The sequence below is a fragment of the Blennius ocellaris genome, assembly GCF_963422515.1.
Source record: "Blennius ocellaris genome assembly, chromosome: 21".
Classification (NCBI taxonomy): Eukaryota; Metazoa; Chordata; class Actinopteri; order Blenniiformes; family Blenniidae; genus Blennius; species Blennius ocellaris.
In genome coordinates this window covers 10,179,266-10,205,892 of record NC_137670.1, presented here as the reverse complement: position 1 = coordinate 10,205,892, position 26,627 = coordinate 10,179,266, and the positions used below count along the sequence as shown (strand labels likewise).

The 26,627-nt window shown below is 41.8% G+C and overlaps 1 protein-coding gene across 1 annotated transcript in view; it reads right to left on the bottom strand.

Moving 5' to 3' along the window:
* Nucleotides 1–26,144, bottom strand: part of shisa8b (shisa family member 8b) — a gene marked incomplete at both ends in the record, with an annotated part of 29,920 nt that extends 3,776 nt beyond the window's left edge. The window contains 3 exons of the mRNA XM_080516821.1: nt 718–831; nt 13,539–13,663; nt 25,504–26,144. Coding sequence (XP_080372947.1) covers nt 718–831; nt 13,539–13,663; nt 25,504–26,144 — 880 coding nt within the window. The remainder of the gene's footprint in view (nt 1–717; nt 832–13,538; nt 13,664–25,503) is intronic.
* Nucleotides 26,145–26,627: the final 483 nt, after the last annotated feature.

Here is a 26,627-nt window from a genome sequence, read left to right as displayed (position 1 = left end):
TCCACACCACTCAAGGACAGTGTGTGTGTGTGTGTGTGTGTGTGTGTGTGTGTGTGTGTGTGTGTGTGTGTGTGTGTGTGTGTGTGTGTGTGTGTGTGTGTGTGTGTGTGTGTGTGTGTGTGTGTGTGAGAGTGTGAGTGTGAGTGTGAGAGAGAGAGGGAGAGAACGAGAGACTCTTTGTCGACATAATACAACCTGTACAGTCACCTAATAGAACAAGAACAGCCCTGCAGCCTGTTTCATGGGCTGTAACACGACAATAGAATGATATAACTCTTTACAAAAGCACATCTGCACAAAAAGTGAACTGAAAATCTTTGACACTACCGGGATATTTTAAAGCTGATTGCAAGCAGTTTGTCAATTCAAGAATAATGTGCATCAGGGAATAATCCTATATGATTGGATTGCTTCTTGTACTTTTTTGGGGCTGCGATCTTGGAGCAACCCAAAATGTAATAATGTAACGGATGAAGCGAATCCACCACAGACTCAGTCACTCAATAACGTTTAGATAACATTTCCAAGGCAGTCACGCCACAGTGTCGGACAGGAACAGTGTGGCGTCTCCACCTTAAGATCAACTCCCTCCTTTTGCCACGAGGCAGAGACCCCCGTCAGTTAGCAGCTCCCGAGCTGCCAGCTTCCCCTCCCGTTAAAGGTTACCGTGTCGTCTGCGGTGAGCGTCAAATCCTGCGCAATCCGTGTCCGACTTACCCACGGCTTTGAGGGAGGTGTACTTGTTCAGTCCCACTGTGCTGTGGTTGCTGTGCGGGTGAGGAAGCCCTTGTCCGAACGGCCCGTAAGCGGAGTTATTCAGATGGTACTGTTCTGGTGAGACACACAAAGAGGAAGAGTCAGCAGGGAATGTGGGGAAAAAAAAAAAAAAAGAAGGGAGAAACAACGAGATCCACAACGTCAAATCACTGTGAATGAAAGTTTTAAGTTGCAGGCTTTGGCTCTGTCACAGTTACATACATAGACAAACTGTGACCCTGCAGTGGGTCAGAAAGTTGCCCGGTTGCACTGTAATTAAGTTTCAGCTTCCACGCGTGCAAAATTCCTGTTTGCACCCATCACACTCAGAATACCCCAAAAGTATTCAAAAGACTGTAAAAGTTTTGGATCAAAGTAAGATTATAATATGTGTGTTGCCTGAGGACCTTTAGTATTTCACTTCAGATTGCATGTGAAGAACTAAACCCTGGGGGCCTCTGGGGCTGTTGCCGGCTTTTGTCTGACCAGTGAGACTGAATCTCTTCTTCACCTGACAAATACTTCATGACCAAAAGTTATGCCACGCGAATAACAATTCAGAAAGTTGAGTTTAGCAAGTCAGAAATGTTTACGCATCCCTGGACACTGAAGAGTATTTCACGGCTTTATGGTTGATGGCGACAAAGTAGACAGGTGAAGTACTTCTTGGTGTCAAAGTGAAACACCAAGAAGTTGTACTTGCATGAGCTATTTGACGGGCCACTGGAGGCATGGCGCTACATGTTCTGAGACGAGGAGGAGGAGGCACAAATCTTCAAGTACGAGTCAAGAGAAGACAGAACCTTTAGAGTGCCATATACATTTTTAGTTTTATACATATATATACATTTATACATTTGAATCCCTTGTGTTTATTGGGTTGTACTGCAGTGACATAGAGTAACACTGGTTGATTGAATGCGGATCATCTCAACACTATCTGACACACACAGCATGTTCTTCCAGCATGTTGATTTCACAAGGCGACATTTGAGCTCACGGGAGACAAAAGCACACAATGATGGCGTTACTCGACAAATGCTCACAGGCTTAGAGAACCTAAGGCCCTATTTACAAGACAACATTTTCAATTTAAAAAACAAAAACAATGATGCTCCGTGTGACTGAAGTTTTCAAAAAAAAAGGGCAAAAAGCAACTTTTCTGAAACGCGGCTACTGTGTAAAATGAGTAAATTGGTTTTATGCATCAACAGCATCAACTCATGGCCGTGCATGCTAACTACGTCGTTTTCAGCATTTAACCCTGTTTCTGTGTGAAAACAGCACAAAAGTTTCAAAACATTGCTGTGTGCAGGCCAAAAGCTTTCTTAAACAAAAACACAAAAACGATCACGAGAAACATTGTCGTGTAAATGAGGCCTTGCAGTGGTCCCAGATGGCCTGTAGCTGCACATTTTGATATTTCATTTGCTCCTTAAGTGTGGCTGATGCTCCTGAATATGTGCTTCTTTTACATTAAATTGATCCACAAAATAGTATTACAACTATTTGCAAGCCAAAGTAGAAAAAAAAGTAAGGGAGGAGTTACTGTCCCAAGTAATTAGTTAACTTTTCTCATTTGGAGCTCGTAAAGTTCATGCACTACTCATTATTGATTTTTTAGTAACACACTCCACTCATTCAAATCACACCAGAGCAACGAGTTGCTGTGGGAGTCAAACAATCCAGTTGTCCATTCCAGTTGTTTCTAAATCCAGAAGTAAATTGAATGAGAATCTTTATGGTGGCAGAAGGTGTGGAGGTTTATTCACTTTGCCAGTGTGCATTGCCTGGCGTTTTGGGGAAAGGTCATCAGTGACATGCTGGGATCATATGGTGGATTAAAACGGAGTTAAAGTGCTTCTGCTTTATGCCAGATGCTTTTGGTGGGACGGTGGTCTGATGAGCAGCCACTCCCGTGTCAGATAGACTCGGGTTAATGAGCAATGGAACAAACTGTGGGTAAGAGAGTGAAGCTCTGGCTATTAGCATTAATGAAGTTCATTGATGCATCCAGCGAACATGATGTGAGCCCCGGGGATGGATGGACTCACACACACGCCGCGCTCACAAATGTTCGCACACACACACACGATTTCTAAAGTCATTAAAAAAAAAAAATTGGTTGCGATCTCATTGTATGTGCATTTTTTATTTTGTCCTCCTTCTGCCTGCTTGTGTGTTTAATTGACAGATATTCTGACTGAACAGAAAAGCGTATTTAAACGCTCGCCAGTCTGATTTTTCATGCACAAATCAAAACTGCGAGTGTGTTTGTGTCTATGTATGTGTGTGTGTGTGTGTTTGTGTGCACACGAAGACGACGTGACAATGACAGGATGCGTGGCTTCAAAGACACAAGATTTCGACACATCCACGACTGTCAACGGTGCAAAGGAAAATGTAAATAAGTCTATGCAGTGCAACTTCTGAATACTAATGACGACACACATGTGGTCATGAAAAACACACACAGAATGAGAACTATGAACAGAGAGAGAAAAAGAGAGAGAGAGATTGAGGATGGCAGGATGTTCTGGTGGAATAAATTTGAAAATGATGATGAAGCCAAGCAGTGGAGGAATGTCAGGAGTTACTTTTCATGGTAACATTACAACTCTCTACCTTAATCACTGCTTTAGCGCGCGCGCACACACACACACACACACACACACACACACACACACACACACACACACACACACACACACACACACACACACACACACACACACACACACACACACACACGCTAATCAGTGTGCTGTTGGGTAAGCTGATAAGCAGTAAGATGTTCCACGTTGTGTGTGTGTGAGAGCCTGTGTGCGCACATATGAGTGGTGCTGACCTCTTAGCTAGTGTCAGATTAGTGGATTATGATGGAAAAAAGTCACCTTTTTATTTCATCGTCATAATAATCATCACTATCTTCACCTGTTTTCTTCCGTCTTGGTGCTGATTGAGTATAATATGACTCACAGAACATTCTAGATTTATCTTTAACTCCCTTTAAATTGACTGAAAGAATCGATCATAATGTCTGTATAATTTCTTATGAAACTTAACATATTTTGTTGCCTTTCCTCTTCTATGCCAGTGGTTTAGTTGATTTAATTGGGAAAGTTACAGGTGTATTCTGGTCTTCACTTCTCCTTCAAAGATTTTTTTTTGGTACAGTATAAACAGCAGTGGTATAACCAGCCTGAAATCATAACTTTCAAGGCAACTAACAGCACCATGAGCCGCTGTAATCTCTGCACCTTGCTTTCTTTCATTGGTCAGCTTTGAAGCAAAACTGACCAATGGATGTTGGACAAACAAAGGAGCTCATTCCAAGGATGTACAAACCAAGCTTTCACTACCTGGGCTTCACGCTCAACCAAACACTCAACATTGTAAATGTGCTTATTTCGGTAAAAATAAATATAAAGTCTTTTAACAGAATTGTGCTTTGAGAGATTCTCAGTGATCCATGTCCAATTACTAAATGAGAAAAACCAGGCGGGGTACACGCCCCTCGCCTGGAGCCCATCAACCAACCCTCCATATGGTCGCCAAGTTGTCACAACTTCAGTATCCATAATCAGTGTTTATGGATTTGGTACTGCTATAAAAATGAATGAATAATGACAGACATGGTAAAGATGGTTAATATTTCACTTTTAATGTCCTGTGTGGTGAAAAATGAAAAATGGAAAAGGTAAAATCCATAAATGCAGTTTGCAGATGGTTGCATGAACAAACCTCACTGACGATATTTCCACTTCCAAATATTAAATGAGAACGCTCATACCGGTATCGTCCATGCTCATTTGCACATCTTGTACAACCACTCATGTAGAAATACAAATGAGATTTATTAATAAGTCTGCTTGGATAAAATCTCTCTTTGGACAAACGGAAGCCGAGAGCATGCAGAGATGGATTAATTTTTTTATTGTGGGGTTGAAAATCTGTTTAGTCACTCACTCACTTGTCCTTAAGGGGACAAAACAGATTTAAGTCTAAGGTCAGGGTGAGTGTGAAGAAAGTTGTACTTACAGCTATTTGAGTTTAGTGGGAGGATTTTAATGTCGGTACAATGACCCCTGAAAGACATGAAAACACACTTGTTCTAATCTACTGAGGTTTTACTCTTATAAACACAGGAACAAACCTGATATTGGACGTACTGGTTGGAGATATGCTAAAGATGCAGTCTGACAGATGCGTAAAATAACATACACTATCCATTTTGTGTCTTCATGAATAAGGCATAATGAGCATCCCTCAAAAATAACAAACACTAACGTGAGTTTATCCTGATAAATTACTGTACAACTACCTCATGTATAAAAAAGGTGGTGTAAACTGACTCGGTATTTGTTGAATTATTTGCTTGTAAGGCTTCAATATATTTGATAACTTCCTTCATCAACACATCCAACTGGACATTCAGTCACTCCATTGTGATCGAATGAAGATCCAGATTACTTTCCTCATTTATAAAGAAGGTTTAGAGCAAGTAAACCCCTCATTTAATATCACTCATGGGGTTATTTTAGGTGAATTGCCTGCAAAATACACACATATTGAAAGTGAAATCTACCATGTGTCTTTGGTTGTGCTTAGGTTAAGGGTTAGGGATGTTGAAACAAAAAAAAAGAATGTTGTGGTCATGTTTACAATAAGTCATCAGAAAATGAAGGAAGGTCAACTGCCCTGAATCAATTTGTTTGTCAGTGCTTATGCGTGCGTGTATACTAATAGATCTATATAACCAAAGTAATTAGGGTCTGGTTTGTGGTTGGGGATGTTAAAACTCAGGCAGAGCTTCACTATTTATTCCTCCATTAAAGCAAATGTTTGGCATCACGATCTTTTAAGCACAGAACAAAAGTTCAGGGATGCTGCTTAGTGAGTGATTTTACTGTTTCCTGTCTCAGTGGGAATTGCAGACTGAGAAGGATTACGGTGAACAGCAGCCGGGCTTTCTGTCTATTGTTTGAATGAAACAGTGTTGAAACGAACGAGTAAGTGTAGAAGTCTGAGGAACGTCACTGAACCGGTGGGAAAGAACGAGGATATACAAAGCCACGACTGTAGGACATATAGATACATTTATAAAAAGCAAATCCACCTCTGTCTTTGCTGATAGTTAGATGGGAAGCCTGATATAAGCCTCATATCTGTGTGTTAAGCGTGGAGCAGGATCCAGGAGGTGATTAGCTTGGCTTACAGCATGACTGGTTTATCTCTGATTCCAGGGTTTGGTCTAATCTGTACACCACAACAGATGTAAAAGTGACAGTTAGTGTTGTTATTGCCTGTCATTCATCTCATATCAGAGAACCAGAGCATTAATTATTCACTTCATCCTTTTTGAATATATGAGGGCGTGTAGCGCTCTCCTCGACACACAGCTGTTGATTTGTACTCCTCAGAAGTACTGAGCCATAAAAGTGTTTGTTTAGCCCAGTTAAACTTGGATGGAACTTGTTCTTCTTGTAGTAGTAGTTGAAAACAAAGGCTCATGACGACAGAAAACCACATGGAATTTCTCACATATTTGCTCCAGATGAATGACATTCCACTGTGGCATTTCAACTTGTTCACCCTTCTACTTCAATCAACTAGATCCCACTGAGCAACACTCCAACAAACACAGATGTACATAAGTAGACATCATGTTAGCTGCTGAAGCTCGGTCAGTGTGGCAGCCATATTGGATGAGGACCCACTTCGCCTCCAGCGCATGAACTTATATTGAGGGAGGAGTTCTTCAACCCATTGAAATACTCATAACTTATTGAATTTTGAACTGATTTCCATTCAGGTCTTATTTACATGATAACATTTTTAAAAGAAAACGGAAAACCTTTGTTACAAACAAACTTTAATAAATAGAATAACTTCGACCGCAAGTAATAATGTTATTTCAGCAGAAGCGGTTTCCCCCTTTTTCCCAGAGATGGAATCTGAGCGTTTTCTAAAACCGTTGCATTTTCAGGGTCTCTGAATACTTTTGGTTGAAATGATTGTTATATAAATGAGACCTTCGTCTGTTTAAAATATTCTAGTCTAGGTTTAATCCATCTTAATCTGCTTCAAATTCAGCACCACCTGGGATGATGAATGATTTAAATAGCTGGTGGAGATAATTGGCCACAAGTTAAAACGCTACTTTAAATACATGATCAGATGGTGTCTGGTACAATATGAATAATTAAGATCTTAATCATTATTAATAAAGATATCCTCTGTCAAATGACATAGAAGGTGATGCACGGCAATTTCTTTTCTCGTCGCAAACGTACGTGGAGTCGGATATTTTTTTTCTTTTTCAAAAGGAGTCAAAGGAATTATTGATGTGACGGCTTTCATGCTTGTTTCTTTCTCTCATTTGCACCAACTCATGCCGGCATCATCCGCCCGATGTTTGCACAGGAACGCTATTGTGCGTGTTCAACACCATGAGATGTTGTTTTTGTATATGGTGTGCATTATTGTGCATCCCTCAATGCGTGCGTGTGTGTGTGTGCGTGTGTTTGTGTGCCAAATGAAACATGAAAGGGCATTTAAATGCCGAGGGGAGAGTGACAAAGGAGAAAGTACATTGCGTGGCGTCTGCTATCACCAAGAAGAGGAATGAACAAAGCCAGAAAGCACATCACCTTTCAACGCTGCGATCGTATGCGAACGTCTTTGTGCATCATCATTTAATGCGGTAGCGTAAACAAACCCCAACACCAACGTCCCACATCCACGCACTTTATAATCTTCGCTCGGCGCGATTTGCTGAGTTGATGGCGCACATGCCTTTTGTCAGAATAATCAACGTGACACGAGGAGGCGAGCCCAGATTCTGAGATCATTAATTCACGGCGTAAGTAGTTTGCCTCTCATGACCCAGGGGGGAAGTTTAGAGAGCAGGGAAACATTTTAAGGAGGAGACAAGCACTCAAAGCAACTCCACTGACAGCCAGGGTATGAGGCGAGGAGGGAAAAGGTGAAATTTCTGTTGTGGGGAGTGACGTGTTACTGGGTCACACTACTTCTGCAGTCGACTTTGATAAATAGGTCATCGCGTTTCGCTTCGAGCTTTCTCTCTGCAATGAGTCATTTTTGTTTGAGACTTTTAAGACTTTGCCTCATGTCCCCGGCAGATATGTGAAATCTCAAATTCTCTGAATTGAAAGGCAGGTGATTTCTGTTGTTTGAAGAGTCGTATTCCTCACTTTTAAATTGAATGATTTGGGACAATGTGTGGGAATCGCTTTAAAATTACACCTGCTTTAAATTGTCATCAGTCTTTATTTGTCAATATGGGAAAACCCTTTGTTTCACCCAGGACTCAAACAGTGGCTTGTCTCACTGAAAGGTCTACGTCTCATCCTCTACCTCAAACTACAACAATCAAAAAGTTGCGTGTTTTTACAAAATTGCTTGTATTATATTAAATGAATTAGACCTGAAGTCTTGCGTGTTAATGCATTAACATGTCACCTTGCCTCGTTTTATCCTCAGCCACAGACAGAATGACTGCATCCATTGCAACGCTCCTCCAATCAGCTCAAATGTGTTCAATTACTGTGTGCGCAATGATGAGTAACACTTTTTTTTTTTCCAAAGGTTCTGTTCTGTCTGGCATCTTGTCTACAGCGGAAAAACCAATGGTGTCCATTGGTTTTCTCCCCAGGCAATCTATGCTGTGTTCCACTGTGTCACGAGGCTCAATTAGAGAGCAGTTTGCCTTACATTTGCATACACAAACAGTGTGCGGCAGCTGAAATTCAACGTGGCAGCGGCCAGAGAGAGAGGATTGAGATGTGGGCCAGAAGGAGGTGATTCACAGTGAGACGTGTCGACCCTCAAATGTCAGGCTGTGAGCCTGCTCAGACACCACAAATGGTTTCAGCTGCCATGTCACATGAACAGAAAAGTTGTGGCAACAAACTATTTAGTCCTCATGACTTGTTTGAAAAGGCAGATCTTTGACAGTATCCAGCTGCTGGCTGTGAGCTCAGCTGCAGCTGCGCCGCCTGAAAGAGGCTGGATGTCGTCGCCGCACGGACATTTGCAACTGCCGTGTGGTTCAGTCTCTGGTGTTGTGAATGTGCCTTCGACCAGGCAGTCGCTCTACGAGAGACGTGCTTCCAGTGCATCGACGAGTTTTGGAAACGAGCGCATTCAGTGCTACGCTTATCCGTCACTGCTCCGTGTTGTCAGTCTTTGACTCGTCAAAAACAAAGAAGCCGCGGCTACAGTCAAAAAACAACCAGATCGACAGTCACGGCTGCACAGTGACAGCTGTGTCATCCCATAAATGAAATCATAGCCAGGGCTCAGCTTGTCTCCTTCTTAGACTGTCAAATGTGCTGCCGTATCATAACCGGCTTTGTGCAAGTTGCTGAAAAAGCTGACATCATTGTAGTTACCGGTTCCTTTAAAAGTGGAGTTACTTTACTGAGTGCTGCTGATATTAGGTAATGAGTTACCTGCCAGAGTTTATATTGCATTGTTTTGAAATATCTCCAGCGCCCCCTGCATCACTACGACAGCAATGTTGGGAACTTTTCTCACGTGCACAGAGAAAAGTATTCTTTTTCCAGGAAATAATGAATTCAAGTCCAAATTTTGCATTCTATCTACAAGAAGGCACCACTTACTGGCCCAAAAAGAAAATAAGAACAGCCGAGTTCTTCTTCTGGAAGAGAGGAAATGATCTCTACGATGGCATCCTGGTTATTCGGAGGCAGGTGGTAGTTGTCTGCGATGATGTTAAACACCTTGAGATGTCACTCTTGGGACACTTTCACTTTTTGTTATTTGCTTCTGATATCAACAGCGCCCCTACAGTTACTGGTGGTACTGCACCGTATAATCACAAGCTTCTCGGAGACGGACGAAACGAACGCAGTGGATGAAAGGAAACAAGACTGCATCTGCATCTAACGTGGGACATAAATGAGTCTCTAGGGTTTCCCCTAACAGTTTTACTGTTTTGCTGGAATGGCACATTACCTGTGTACGTCAGACTGATCGCCAAGTCACTCGTTAGGACACAATCACATCAGTCATTAGGAGGAAGATGCTCTATGAAGAGTCCCCCCAAAAAAGAAAATGAGATAAACTAGATACTAAAACATCTATTTACACAGCACAAGACTTTGCTAATATTATGATTCCTTTCAAAATAGAATTTTGGTTTATAATTGTCTTGTGAATTGTTTTGGGCTTCTTGTATCTTGTCCATCACAGCCACTGTGAATACCAATTGATGTTAATGCGTCTTATAACTGGAACAACATTCATGTTGCTGTCAAAGTTGGTTAAGAATAATCGTAATCTTTAATAAGAGGGAGTCACGACAACGCCTTTTTCTGCATTTTCATGTGCACTTTGCCTTGCTCATATTTGTTAATTCATTCGAGTTATGCCAAGCGCCGTCTCGTGCCGGAGAATCCAGCATGTGTGAAAGAAAAAACTCAGTGGTTTGAGATCATCTAGCCCCATGCTGGATTAATCCCTGAGCAGTCAGTGCCGTTCAGCAGCGGGATATTAAAAACTCGTCAGTACTGACAACTCAACAATAATTAGCCCCATTTTTGAGGACAGCAACAGGCTGCAATGGCAGGAGGAAGCTCCAGATAACATGGTAGGTACAGGAATGAGGGAAAAGCCCACATTTGCTGGGGTTATTTTAGGAAAGAAAATTGCAAAGCGGACAAGACAGATTGAAATTCAGCATTTGCATTTTATGCATTGTTCACTTTTGTTTATTTTCTGATCTTTTGGAATAAGTTAAAAAAAAAACTTTGTAACAACAACTTCTCCCTTTTTCGTTGTCATCGCTGTCTGATTGTTCCTGGGCTCTGAACCATCTCCTTCATCCTCTTCCTTCATCATTTCTTGTTTATTCTTCAGTCGTTTGCATTTTCACTTTCATCAGTTTTGTCCCACAGTTTCCTGAGTTCCGTTCCTCCTCACATCCTCCTTTGATTCCAACTCTTGAAACAAAACTGTAAACTCCAATATGCATAACTATTGTTGATTAATTGCCTAAAATCCAACGTATGGATATTATTGCTTGCCCAAATACTGACATTACCTGTACAAACAGGCCTCATCCACATTGGTTTGAATGTGAATGGATGGACTGCAGTGAGACGGGGATGTGCAGACAGTTTTTCTTTTTCATGAGCAAGCATGTAAAGATGCTCATTTCAGCAGACTTAAAATCAGCCAGCAGAAATCACATTTAGCTGCTGAGATCAACTGATATATCTCCATTAATATTTATAATGTGACTGCTGCCGGGCCCAGAAGTCCTGTCAGATGTTGGAAAAGCCATTTAGGTCACACAATCAGCTGTATTGCTTTAACACTTTTTCTATTAGTGCCATCACAACTTGATTGATTTCTTTTTTTTTTTTTTTTTTTTTGTGCCACTGCCACAGCCGGGCGATGAGCAACAGTTCTCTCGCAACTCTTTAGGCGAGATAATAGGCTGGCCAGCAAGATTCTTCATGTTTAAGGTTCCAGCTCCAGCAAGTGCATTTGCTGCCCTTTCAAGTGAGCTTGATCAATGGAATATACGCCCACTGTATGTCGCATCAAGTCATTAGCTGGGTGTGAAATCCAACACAGAGAGAGATATGTGGGATAGCTGCAGGCGGGGGGGGGGGGGGGGGGGGTCTCTCATATCAAACACTGTATCCCCTTCCCTCCCTCACATGCAGGCGAACACCAACGCATACTAATCCACGCAGAAACACATACACCCACACACACGTATATATATATACGATCAACTACAAAAACCAAATCAGTCCAGGATTGAAATATACATATCAAAACATGATAGTTTGCCATTGGACTCTTGGAGGTTCATACCTGATGTAAAGCAGGGTTTGATGCAGGCAGACCACGTATCTGGATAGAAAATGTGGGGATAAAGCACATGCTGCCTGCAAGGGCTTTATTCTGCTTACATTAACATACTAATTAAATCGTGTATGTGTGTGCGTGCGTGTGTGTGTGTGTGTCTGTTTTGCATGTATGCAAGTGTTGCGAGTATTGCACGTGCAACAAGCATGTGTTCCAGTTCCAAATAAAGAAGCTACTTTGTCCTCCACCCTAAATAACGCTCACCACCTGGAACTGATAGGGTGCACCACATCTCAGAATTTTAAATTCTCTGTGTTTGACGGGAGTCAACATTTCAATCAGACCATAACATTGATATAGTTCCTCACTTGCTGCAAAAAAAGCGACACAAAGTCTTCACAGCAGCCTTAATATCTGCTGACTTGTATGAATTCCTGTTGCCACTGCTGTTTGATCTAAGAATAGTGTAGCCCAAGAAGAAAAGAGCACATTTTAAACAAATGAGAGCATCAATAATTGATTAAAGTACAAATGAGCATGCACATAGCAAATATTTTGACGTTTTGATGAAGATACAAACAGCAGCACAATGGCTTTTGCAGAACATGAACTGCAGATTAAATAATTAACTTTGCCCCTTCCTCTTTATTCTCCTTACTTAGAAAATGATCTTATTGGGAACTCTGCAAAATTATCAAAATGTTTATGCGTCACACTGTTTTGACTATGACTGCATTTGTTGCACAGTTTATGTACTACATAAAATGAAGAGGAAACATTTACAATATAATCGCTCTGAAATGGCTTTATAGCCTTTTATAGCATGTCTTCTTTCATGTAAACAAAAATCACAGGTAACTAGTGAAGATAAGATACAAACCTATTTTAATGAACCACACTTTTTAGAGATCATTTAGTGCAATACTACGAGCTGCGGGCAGATGCAGTGGTGCAACTCGAAGTTGGATGATTGGTTAGAAACCAGTTTATAAGATGGCTGAGTGGATGATACGCTATAATGAAAAGCCATAAGAATTAATTGAATGAATCACATGCGGGATGTGCGCGGGCAGCACTGCTTCACTGAGATCCAGTTAAAAAAAACATTTTTTTTTTGAAAATGTATTTTTGTCTGATTTGTTAAAAGAAGCTTCCATCAATATACTATAGAAAATGGAAAAACACTGTGTAATGCATTTCGAACACTTCAGAAATGTGATAATTGTCCAGTAGTGATGTTAAACTTAAAACTATTTCTTTATTTCACACGTGTACAAACATAAAAGAGCAAAATAAACCAGTTATAAGGTTCATGAGGACATTGGATTATTGTGGAGAAATCAGTATAAGATTTAATCATCCAATTTCTAATCATCATACGCGTACTGGTATTTGATCAGGCACCTCAGATTATGATATTTAAGGTTCAGAAGTTGGATAAAGATCATGTAGAAGTGCAAACAGGATCACTGTGGCAGGAGATAGATGCATCACTGCAAGATGCACCCTGTTAAAAAGTGAAACCAGTCTTACAGTATTGCACAACTTGATGGAGTTCATCCTTATCCTGCACAGCCCTGAGTCTGATTCTCTTCATTATGCAAACAGAAACAAAAAGAAAACTAATCTGCCTCGTGAAAGCTGCTTGTCGAGCTCCTCTCCAGTTGTTTCCTTCAGTTTTTAATACAAAAAAATAATTGGCTTGCCAATGTGATTTGTGAAGACTGTTTGTAGCCTCTTACTACGTATTGAGGGGAAAAAAGTGAATCCCCATGATACGTGTCAGAAGAGCCTCTCATCTTGAGGTATTAAAGTAAGGTTCATTCTGCAGTGGCGAAAAACCATTGCACACACATACACACGCACACACACACTCTCTCTCTGGTTCTCTCTCTTCGTTTCTCTTCACTCACCACTCCTGCTGCGCAGCATCCTGGCTGAGACGCCGTTGGCTCTCCCTCCGCTGGGCGAACTGGCCGTGGCATTTTCCACTGAGCTCACCTCGGCTCCCTGCTGCTTCAGCAGGTCTGTCAGTATCCTGGACACACACACACACACACACACACACACACACACACACACAGGAGAGAGCAAGACTCTTAGTGTTAACGGACTCAGGGTGATAACCTGTCAGTCACTTGACCACCTTTATTCACACAAACATTGACCATAAAACAGAGAATCCATCAGTTTCCACATATTATGGCTCATAAATGAGTCGACATTGCTCCGCCTATCATTTGATGTAATCTGTGTGATATTTGATGCATGAAGGATGTCAGTAGTTGGTGAAATGTATTTCCCACTGAAATCAATCAGTTTAATGTGCTCAACTCACACACTAAACATCTGGATAATACGGGACAAATGTAGCTGGGGAGTGATTTGTGCGCATAGGGCGTGTTATTTGATTTGCGCGTACGTTTAGATTTGTGGCAACACCATTTTAGGTGTGAGGATATTTCTGTGTTAAGATGTCAGTGGTTTTGTAATGTAGTTTGTATGTGTGTCTACAAGCATCTGCCCGTTCTTCTCTCTCCCCCTCCACCTCAAGAAGGGCGTCTTCATCAGCTGTTTGCTACTTCTGGATTATGTTATTGCAAGACAGATACCAATGTCTTGAACACTTTAATCAAAAACATGATTATGTTGCCTCCTTACGACAACCAATCGATTTCATCAACCTCCCTTAAACCCCTTTCGCTACTATTAAATGATCACACAGAGCTGACCGAAGCATGACGACAGTCTGCCCACATGCAAACATAAAAACATGCACAAAAAAGTCCAGATACAATTTTTTGTTGTGGCTGTAATGTTGCATATACATGAAATTGATTATGCAGCCAAATATGAACACCTGCCTGCACATCAACCTTTAAAAAGAAACTGTATTCGCCACATTTAATCTTGACCACAATGACCGGTCGCTTAGATTCAGCCAAGTGACCCTTTGCATTGATGCGGCAGGTTGCCGGTGTGTTTATTTGAAATGTGTTGGTCACTGTTGCTGACAGCTCCACACTGAAGCACCACGAGGAAGAAAGTAACATCATCTGGAGTGTAATCAGTCTCCTGAGAGAGCTTCCCCCTGCAGCTGGCACCCAGGACACACACACACACACACACACACACACACACACACACACACACACACACACACACACACACACACACACACACACACACACGGGTGGTTCATTTACAGTACATTCCCTCATCCCAGGGGGCGCTGTGTTCATCGTGCGTGTGAAAATGGGTCAACGTGAAAATGCTTTGCTTATGACTCAAATACGCCGTCAAGTTGTTATAATCAGGATTTCAAGTGTAAATAAGTCATTGATTGTTAAACATATTACTTTGTTATTATTGAGTGTGCTCAATAATATATGCCATTTTGTGTAATGATTGGAAATTGACGTATTTTGATTGTTCAATATGAGGGTGTAGCAGAGTCAGTGGACTGTTTAACATCGCTGTGCCACACTTCAGTATTGGGAAAACTCATAAACGCTGCGTTTTCACTTGAAATGTTGTCATGTAAACAAGGCCTGTTTAGAGCCTCTGCCCCCTCGTCTTAAAACTGCAGGATCTCATTGATTAAGCGCTGGTGTTGATGAAACACGTGTACATTCCCATTCCAATCTGGTGGAAGACTAAAATAGAATGTTGCTTGATCCAGCATTAATCATTTGTATCATGTAACCTTGAATTCAGGAGATGTTATGTCAGTATACTTAGAAAAACGACACATTTATCAGCCCTTGTCCATGGATGGTGTTGGCACGCCGACACTTTCCTCTCTGAGTACACAGTTGAATGTAAACTGGCTCATGTTGTGTGTTTTGTTCAGCGCAGCTTCTTGGATAACTTCCAGCTGGCTGTGTTTGACCCACGGCCATTTGTTCACTGAGTGACATATGTGCAATATGGGCACATCTGGACTCAGTATTTGATTTGTTTCAATCTGATGACAGCATCCAAACACAACAAGTGAGAGAGTATGTTCAGTTCGACCCAGTGGCGGATTTCGCTATGGGTGAAGCGGGAATCCGCCCAGGACGGAAACTCAACAGGGGTGCAGCGGTTCAGAGACGGACTTGTGATGGGGGGGGGGGGATATTCGCTCAGGGTGGAATACCAGCCATGTCTGCCACACACACACACACACTAACACAGACACAGACACGAGTGTATACTGCAGCCAGAAGCAATATGTCCACACACCACCTGCCAAAAAGTGAAAGTGAGTCCCTTTGGCCACTTCTCCACTCTGCTATCCGAAGCTGTGATGATGTGCGTGAGTAACAGTGTCACACAGGCAGGACAGCAGCTCCTGCAGGGATTGTGTTTGTGGGCATGGAGCCGTTTTCATGATATAATCCCATTCGTCATCACCCACGCGCAGATCCTGTGCAGACATGTGTGCAGTTTGTTTGCATTTGTGACCTTGTGTTTGAGTCCTCAGACCTTATAGGGTGGAAAAGAGTGACAGAGTTTAACAAAAAGCATTGTGATTTCTGCTACTGTGACCACAGATGGTGTCTGAGGATGAGTTTGAGATATATTGGTGTCTTTTTGACAGTCTGAGTGGCACAGTCCATCAATATAGTCTGAGATCAACCCTGTGGACGCACGCAAGATGGACCTTTAAATGCATCAGCGTTATCTCCCACTGCCACTTCCTGTACTTTTGTGTATTAGTGCATAAAATTCAACACAAACCTCAGAAAAATGTAACAGGCCTTGTAATTATGTTTCTGTAAACATACATTGCGGTGTATACTTTTTCAGAAAATGTCCTTTCTGTGTGTTAGATATTAGCAAGGTCATCTTTTAGTAATGCTCAAAGTTAGGTATCTGTTGGAGGACAAACAAACACACAGGCCTTTGTTGTTTCCACTGCTACATGTTTGCCCTGACCTGTTTAGATATTAGATATTCAACCAGTGTATGTTTTGGACCCCAGAGCATTGGTATACAACAGGGTAAGTTATTGCATTCTGAACTGGGGAGGCCAATAAATAAGGAAAATTTATGTTTGGAGAAAATCTATGATGATATAACAGTGGTTGTTCAGGCTAAAGGTTGTGAAGGTTCTAATGCCTGCTGTTGATGCTCAGCTACAGCCTTCCATACGAACTTATCTACTTTATCCACACCGACAAATTACACCAATATCAATTACTTCTAATAATTCAGATCTTGAGCTCGTGCCAGTGTGTGTTTCTGTGTCACTGTGTATTAGATTAAAATGGGACTTTCTCCCACTCCGAAACATTCAAATCGTGCAAGAAAAAGATGATTAAATCCCAATTTCACTTTCTCTCCTCAAGATATAATAGTTTTTTCCCCCCCTCCTCACCTAAACCCAATCCTAAATCTGTCTCTTTCTCCTCTCGCTCTTCCTCTCTCTCTCTCTATCTGCTCCTCATCCTCTCTCTGAGTCATTACCGTGTGGAGCCTCAAGCCTCTTCTCTTGGCTCGCTGCTCAGACAACTTGCTGATTTGGATTGCTAATCCACAACCAGAAAAAAACCCCACCTCTCTTTAGGCTACGGAGTGTTGACGGAGCTCCAGAGTGATCAGAGATCCTGTGGAGGCTTTTAAAGAGAGTGAAGCTTTAAGGTCATCGGCTGGGTTCGAGCGACATGGTTAGTCAATGACAATCAGTGACTCTCCAATTTTGTCTCGTCTGTTCTTATTGATTTGATCCTATTTTTATCTACAGTTACTTCTAGTTAAGGGTGAATGAAAGATCTTCTCTTAAATTCAAGAAAATCTCCAGTGTCCATTGTTTTGTAAACTTTGTCCTGTGTGATGAAATACGAACCACAGTACCTTATGCTGGGCTTTACTACACTCACAAATGAGCAAGAATAATGTTATAAATACATATAAGAACATAATGCGATAATAAAGACAAATAGACGTTGGAGCCATTTTGGTCAGATGCTAAAGTGTGAATGCTGGGTGTTAGTTTACGGTGCTCAGAGCCACTGAAAATAGAACTTTTTCTTTTTTAAACAGTTCCCAAGGTAGAAGCCTTTTAGGATTCTAGAATTCAAACAGAAATTTTAGACTACAAATGTCTAAAATCAACATGTTGTTCTCTACATGGCTTTTCTCTTCCTCTCTAGTCATAATCACCCTTATAGACACACTTAAAATAATCCCAAACTTGACTGGTACTGATGTTTCATAGGCTGAAGTTGTAAAGAAGAAAAAAAAGTTTCAAAAAAAGAGAAGCGTCTTCTCGTATTTGCATGCGATCATAAAGTTCATGGTATGTAACCAGGTCAAGTCAGAGCTCAGCAGACCATTGTCCACTTCCACAGGGCTCTTTTGCCCTGCGTTGGGTTCCTCAGGCACTGTTCACTCAGGGAGTTATTGAATATACATACAGACGCTCATATATTCCCTGAGTAACCTTCAGCTTACATTTCCCACGGCTCTTTGTTCCTCTATAGCGCAGAGGCATCGTGCCTGAGATCTGAGGGGTCGTGGGTTCCTCCGCACTCTCCCGTCACATTACAGCCACACTGAGATGAGACTTTACTAATGTCCTGTAACAATCAATTACTCCTCCCACATCACCTAGATTACAACACGCTGTCCGTCTGTGTGTCTGCAGCGCGACTCCACAGATCGCTCTAATGGGAAATGTTCTGGGAACAGGAATACACTCAGGAAGTACAGTACAGTGTATGTTTCCTCTACATCCCCAGGCTTTATTTCTATATTAATGCACATGGTATTGATCCTGTAACTGCATGTTGCTACACTTTGATGAATATGCCACAGTTTTACGCCGGTGTTTTCAGTAAGTTAAAGTTTAAATGCTGCCTGCATTCAAGTGTTTGCTTCGTTGCGTGTTGAAATTCTCTTTTTTTCAGTATTACTGTGTGATTGGACAGTCATACTTAGAAAGTACGAGGAGTTCTGGCAGTTACTTGTATAAGGTGTATTTCTTTACCCTCTGGAAGTTTCATTTTTCCATTTCCTAAATATCACAAAGTGTTTGTGAGTTGTGCTTATTAGAAATATGTACGCCAACTCCTGTGACTAAAAAGCTTTAATGAGCGACTCTGTAAGGGGGAATTGTGGATGATCGCCTTGTAATGAAGCTTGAGAAATATTGCGTATTAATTGAGAAATGGTAAAACAAAAACAACATACAGTATCTAACATATAAATCAGTTTCAAAGTAGATTACGTTTATTTATTAATTTTTTTAAAGGTATTGAAGTGATCTTTAATTGTTTGTTTCGCTTCCATATGAACATTTAGTTAATTTCCTCTAGTTTGCACCATTTACACATTATTTACCTGTTGATTCCCCACACTCGCGATAATGAAACACACAGATAGTGACAGTCAGGTGTCATGAGCCTATTGTGCACTTTCCAGGATTTTCTTGATGTGATTTAACAGAAACATGTAATTAATCTGCAGTAAATCAAAGCAGCTGCTGCAGAGTCACGATCGCACACGTCCTCCTTGGTTGCCACTGCCCATCTTGTCACAGCCATCCCTCCATCTTATTTTCTAAGGTACAGTGAAAATCAGCCTCAGTGTCACAGATGATTAGTGATTCGGCGTGACAAGATGACACAGTATGTCCCAAACACAACAAAGAGAGAATTTATTTTGGGGACAGTGGACTGATACTTCAGTTTTTAAATATCTTTGTTCTGGAGGGTCTCCATATATTGCTTCTTTTTATTTATTTAATTCACTTTTTTTAGACATATCATCTTGGTTTTTTTTTTTTTTCTGATGACCAGATGTTCCACAGGAAGAAATACATTTGAAAAATAATTTAGATTTAAATCACAGGCAGAGTGAAGTGGATGGAACAATGTCTATAACTGTGAGAAGCCAGGTAGTTGAATTTACTGACATTTAACTGTTTGGGCAAATTAAAATGCCTCCAGTCACAGATGTTGGCTTTTCGTCACGTCACTTGCTTTGAAATAAAAGAGAAAGGAGGTTTTGTGGTGATTCTGATGTAGGGTTTTGTTCAGTTTTCAGTAGTTCAGTAGCTGACTTGTTTCCGTCCTGAAGACACCTTGAAATATTCGAAATACTGAATGAAAGGTTCTGTGGCAGCGTACATAGTAAGCGAGGCTGTTTATAACTGGTTTTCATGGCTGTTTAGCCCACTGGAGGTTTGGAAGACAGATGAAATGAAGCCACGGGGGCCAACTCACTGTTGGACCTACGAACTTCACTTTCGACTGGTACGAGTTAAACTGTGACAAAACATATCTTTGTGCTCGGATGAACTATTTTAAACTAAATTCTTCTAATGCCACCTTCGAGATGTGACGGCTCCAAATGCTGCCAATCTTTTGGCTTTATACGAGAAAACGGCACACAGACCGAACTCTCTTGTCAGTGGGCGCTGACCCACATTTGAGTGTGTGTGTGTGTGTGTGTGTGTGTGTGTGTGTGTGTGTGTGTGTGTGTGGGCCCGGTAAAGCCTGGCAGGACTTAAGCAGGAGAGAGGAAGGTAAAGCAGCTGGAGGGTGGAAATTGTCACATCTGATACAGCCAGGAATCTGTCAGCTTACATGTCCTTTCACTCGGGGACGAGCGATGACGGATGGATTTTTATGCCGTTGTACACGCCCGCCGATATACTCGCACTACACACTGCACACTACACACTACACACTACACACACACACACACACACACATACACATACACACACACACAGACACACACTTTTGGTGGCAGGTGAGAGTTGATAGAGAGTGACAGGCTGATGCTGGAGGTGATCAGAAGACGGAGAGGAGCGGGTAGTTAAAGTGGAGCAGAGGAGGGGCTGGACTTTGATATAAAACTTTAGTCTTCTTCCTCTTCTTTGTGTTTTTAGGCTAAATTTACAGATGTCGCCCTTTGTGTGCCGTGTGTGTTTTCAAAGCTATATTGATTTGCCTGTTTTGCTACAATACGTTACAATACTGTTTTCCTCTGTCAAACGTCACAAAAATGTTTTCACTGACGTTGGTTATCAGCAGAGTTTGAAGGCAGACACTGCATAACACTTACAATCTTACAAAGCTGCAGAGGGTGAGATGAAAATCAATTCATTAGCAGTTCGCTGAGAGAGACCTCTATTACTGCGCTCAATTCACATTGCTGCTTTAATTGTTATTTATATTACAAAACTGGACAACGTGTCAAGGCAGGGACCTCCGGTTAATGGTGTGCTGGATTTTATACCTGCTGGCTCAGACAGCTGATTAAAACCAGAGGAACTCATCTAACAAGTCATTAAATAAGTTTACAAAAAATGAAATGTTGAACTTTCTTGTTAGCTATAATATCAGTTCAAATACACACATCATAATGGATCTGTTTGATAATACTGTGGTCCTCTTACTGGATGATGAGTCTAAAAATGGTAAATAAGATCCAAAAGTATGATGTTTGCAGCTTCAAAATGTTGATCAATTTGCTGAAAAAGCTCCAGATCACTAGAAAGCCAATCAAAGTGCTAGAAATGCGATGCACTTGCAGTATTAAGTGTGACATGATACTAAGAAATGTTTTGATCTCGGACTGTGTCAGGATGGGAGGTTGGGGTGTTCGGCGAGTGAAATGGAAAAGTGATCCCATTTGTTGCGTGTGGGGGCAGCCCGAGTGTACCCTCATGTCGTATTGAGTATTGCTTATCTGTCTGCCTCCAACCAGGCCGGAGCAGTAAAACCATTTAAGTGAAAATGTCCTTAGTTACATAATGCTCTGGCAGAAAAGGCTCCCGCCATGCACACACATGCAGGACTCAGACGACATGCAAACTAAATTGAATGTATAAAAATGAATATAAATCTTGTATATCAGGAGTGTTCGGGAAGAAATGCATTAACTGTTAATTGAAGATTTCTGCCCAGATTTCATCTGGTTATCTAATTTGGGAATAATTAAATTTGATCAGCACTCACACTCTTTCCTTGAGAAGAAAAGTAAGTTAGATTACTCTAATTTCCAACTTGGGGCCTATTTTAGTGAGACATATGCACACGCACTCAGTGCATACACTCATTTCAGCACTTTATGATACTAATACAATCAGTCTCAACATTTTATTAGAACTGAATGTGTTGATCGATTGGTGATCCAGTCACAGTTATGTCTCTATTAAATTCTATAAACACGTCAACGTACATGAATGTATAATTCTCCTTCAGCTGGACCAGATCTCAGTATAATTCCTTTTTTCCTGTTATGGTTAGTCAGAGTTGTATTGCACTCTCACCTCATAAAGGGTTCAAAATCCATGCCAGGCCTTTCGGTGTGGTGTTTTGATCGTTTTATCCGAGTACTTCAGTTTCCCGCAGTCCATAAACATGTGTTGGAGATCAATCGGGACATTAAATGACCCAGAGTGAATTGAACTACCTGCAAATACGACGACGAGTCCCACAAAGAAAATCAGCCTGGGGCCGAAGAGCTTGATCATAATGACGGATCACCTCGACTGTCAAGTCAGATGGAACCTCAATTCACGGAAAATGTTTGTGTCTTTCAGTCTTACAGAATTAATTATTCAGACATAAAACTTAATTTCCCAGAAGTCTCGACTGGAATCATGACGGGCAAATGGGAAAGCACTGAAAGACGTCGATATACATCATCCACAATTAGCAAAAAGGGCATTCCGCTAAAGGTCAAAACTATTTGGGTCTTACACTATCAAAATATATTTGCTTTTCAAAGGTAGTTTCGTAGGAATTCCCAAAGATGGGAAGATCCAGGATCTTGCTTTGGACAACAGGTGGAGCATTAAGGTGGATAAATGGCACAACACAAACATACATATACAAGCAATCTCACACACATACCATACGATCTCCCCCTCAGTGTCAGGTGGACGTCGCATGTCAGTGCCCTCCTGGCTGCCCTGCGACCTCTAACAGTCGAGATCTGAACCATGTTAATGCAGCCTAAATGCCACTACTATCACCCTTGTTGTTAATTGAACTATAAATCAGCCTGTATGTGTGTGAGTGTGTGGAAAATCATGAAGGTCATTGGTGTTTGTTTACTATCCCGGTGTAAAGCCAGCCCCTTTCTCTGGTAGAAGCCTTTCATTAGACATGACACATGTGACCTCAGGCAGTGCTCTCCGCTGCCTATTGTTGGATATGAATTAGTATAACACACACACACACACACACACACACACACACACGCGCGCACACACGCACATGTGTGTGTTATTGCAGGATCTGAGTGGAAGATCACTTTTTGTTTCCAACTTCTAAAGCTGATTTGGGAAAACTGCTGTGATTTCAGTGTCAAACATACTCTGCACGCAGGGTGCAAAGCAAGAGGAGAACCTGGTGCAGACAGACAGAACAAACACAGGTACGCGGCAGCGTTGAACAGCATGAAATGAAAGCTTTCAGCGGGTGTCTGTACGTGTTCTCGCGCCTCACTTCCTGAAGCACTTGCCGTACATGAGGTCTTAGTTGCGCGCACAATTTTGGACCAGGGATTCATGTCAGCAGGCTAATAACTGAACAAGTGTGCAGAGCAGAGCAGTCGGGGAAAAGGCAGAGCCATAATCATCGGTGAAATTTGTTAAATCTCAAGGAGGAGCTGTAATCTGTGGAGATGAGCTCAGAGAAGGAGGATGTTTATGCAACTGGAGTGTTTCTATTTCAGTGAGGTGCTTCCCTGTAGGAAATATTAATCCTGGCTGTGTGTCATCCACCCAATGAGATTTGCAGTTCAGGTTAATGGGAGATACAGAAACACTGGTACTGGAAGATGCAGGAAAAAATCGACTCGGATGTAAAAGACACACAAAAATAATTGACATGAGCTGTTGGGATATTTCCTCCCTGTGACATTGCTGCTTGGCAATAAATCTCATAACAATTGAATATCTTGGAGGAGGGAATATGCATTTGTCATTAGAAATTTCCTCAATCTTCTCCGTCAGTGCCAAACTGGTTATGTTTTTTGAGCTTCTGCTTCCCCAAATAATGTCAGATTTCATTGATCCAGTTCATTAAAGAATTACTGCGCATTTTTCATGGGTGCAATCCACAGATGCATGTTCCTCACAGATATTGCAACGTTTAATAGAAAACGACAGGCTTTCCAGTGGTATGAGATGTATTGCCGAGAAGCCCTAATTACAATTAAAAAAACAAAAAACACAACCCACCCAACACAAAGGACAGACAGAAAGAAACAGGTTAGGAGTGTCCTGCACAAACATTACAGATGAGAGGGAATTTGAATAGTGAAGCTGGAGAAGAAGATCACAGTGGTTGAACGTGTCAGTCTCTGTGAGCCCCGTAGGAGGGAAAGAGTGGGGATGAAAAGCAAATGAAAGTGAAAGAAAGGCTGACATGGAGTACAAAGGATGTGGGGGGGGGGGGGGGGGGGGGGGGGGCTCAAGACAAGAGTAACAAATGTGATGAAGATATAGAGGAGATCAGAAACTGCAGGATTCAGCAGGATCTACAGGGTTTGCAGAAGAATGCTCAATCATGTTATGAGGGTCAGATGGTTTGAGGTGAGAGCTTGACTGTGGTGATTTCTTGAGGGGAGCATTGTGAACATTTTTTAAACCCCCAAGTGTGTTTTCACATGTGTGCATGCCGGCTTGCAAGTGTATTGGGACAAAAAGGAGACGTAAGCGCTTCTTCACCTGTTGACAGTTTTTCTTGTCTTTAGTTTTTCTCTACGTCATTTAGTGTAATGGCTGCACTGTCTCTCGTTGTAAAGCCCTGGCAGATAAACTCTGAATAAGAAAATCTCACACACAAGCACAGCGTCGCTCCTTTAAAAAGTGCTTTACTGCAGCAAAGACAGCACATTTTCCGTGGTTTATTTCAGATATACGTCATGCTTACAAGCAAAGCAGGGTGTAAAATACAAAAAATATATATGAAAATAAAGACAGAAAAGGAGAAACAAAGAAAAGGGTAGAAAGAAATAAAGAAAAATGTAAAATTAGAAACATAAAAAGTTTGAGCAGATGCAAAAATAAATAAAAGCATAAAAGGGGTCCGTAGAAGAATTAGCTTTACAAATGTATTCACAACATGCAAAGACATGTGATCATGACTTATTAAAAAAAAATCATGCCTCAATAAAGTATCACGCTTGACTCACTTCTAAAGTACCACATTACGATCAATATTCAGCATTTTGTCAGTTATTGATATTTTTCTCTCTCTTTCACGTGACCTGAACTTTACACATTATCTATTTCCACAATCTGACATTAAATTAAAAAAACAACAACTATCTAACAGCTTCAGCTCTGAACCAGTTTTGAGAGAGTTGTAATAGGCAGTCAAATTCATGTCTATGTTTGTAGATTTGAGGTGAATTTAAACAAATGCAAGCAAACATACACACATGCACACATGTTAGTAGGTCGAGAGACACACATTCAATGTTGGAAGTTGTAAATTCCAAACTGATAGGTTGTGTGTTAACGTGTTGATGAAAATGGGATGATTTGTAGGGGCTTGTTTTATCCATTTGTGTCTGACATGTTTGTTTTTTTTCATTTTTTTTCATTTTTCTTCTTTTCTGCGTGACTGAAGTCAGAATTTCCAACTTTCCAACGTCCCTGTAATGTTTCAGAAAACACATGCAGTGATACACACGTGCATGCATGAACGGATGGACACACACACACACACACACACACACACACACACACACACACACACACACACACACACACACACACACACACACACACACACACACACACACACACACACACACACACACACACACACACACACTCGCACACACACACACAGTCTACATCCAGTCTCTAAAGGGGGCGTGGTTAACGGACTCTCACAGCAGACGAACAGCCGTCCTCACCTGGAGTTGATGTCAGCCTGAGCTGTCCCCGCCCCTCCTCCGCTGCCCCCCCGGCTCTTCTCTAAACCCAGTTTAGTGAAGATGCCCACCAGCACCATGATGGCCACCACTCCACAGATGATGTAGACAATGAGGTGCGTACGGTCCCGGTCCTGGTCCTCCTGGCCCTCGGTGAGGGTGGCCACCGGCTTGCCGGTGTTGGCCCAGATGGGCGTGTCGTAGTTGGAGCAGATTCTCTGGTCCAGCCGCTGCTGGCGGAACTGGCAACAGAAGCGGTAGAAGCAGGTACCACAGCAGTACAGAAACACACCGGCGTTGCAGTTGAACGGCGGATCCCATTGGCCCATTACGTCGTAGTAACCCTGGCAGCGGGTTCCCCCGGCCGGAGGGACGTCTTCGTCGTCGGCGTCCCCACCGCTGCTGGGGGTGGAGAGCCCCGTCTCTGGAGGAGTGTTCTGGGTGGTCTCCACATAGCTGGTGGTTGTCTGGTTGGATATCGAGGTGGGGACACTGAAGGGGACGCCCTCTGTAACTGTCACTGTGGTGACCGAGGGGTCCTGGGTGAGGGCTGGCTGAGTGGTCAGAAAAGAGAAGAGGAAGAGGAGGTAAAGGTTGCAGGAGGAAAAGCTGGTGTTCGCCATGCTTCTGGTGAGCCCTTTTTATACTTGACGCTCCACCTGCAGGCTTCAAACAGAGAGAAAACAAGTTTGTAGATAAACGAACATAACGTAAACACCTATTTTTCAACACATTTTAAAATAGAAACATATAAAAATGTCTTTGTCTTTTCTTTTTTTTTTTAAAAGGTGGACATAACATTGCAAAAACCAGGACACCAAAAGAAGCAGATTCACAACATGATGCATCTATTGATCCTGCCAGCGTATTGAACCTGCATGCCCATTGAACCAGTGATGAAAAGAGGGCAGAGGCCGTGTTAAATAGGTCAGCCAGAATTACTATTGAAGATGTTAATCAGCCTGTGCGTCATGATAATCAGCTTCAAAGGGAAGTCAGGATACAGGTATTAAGCATTCCATCAGACCAGCAACGTCCGACTCCGTTGGCTTTGTGGCAGAACTCAGCATACGTTTAAATAAAGGAAAACAAAGCGAGGTAGATAA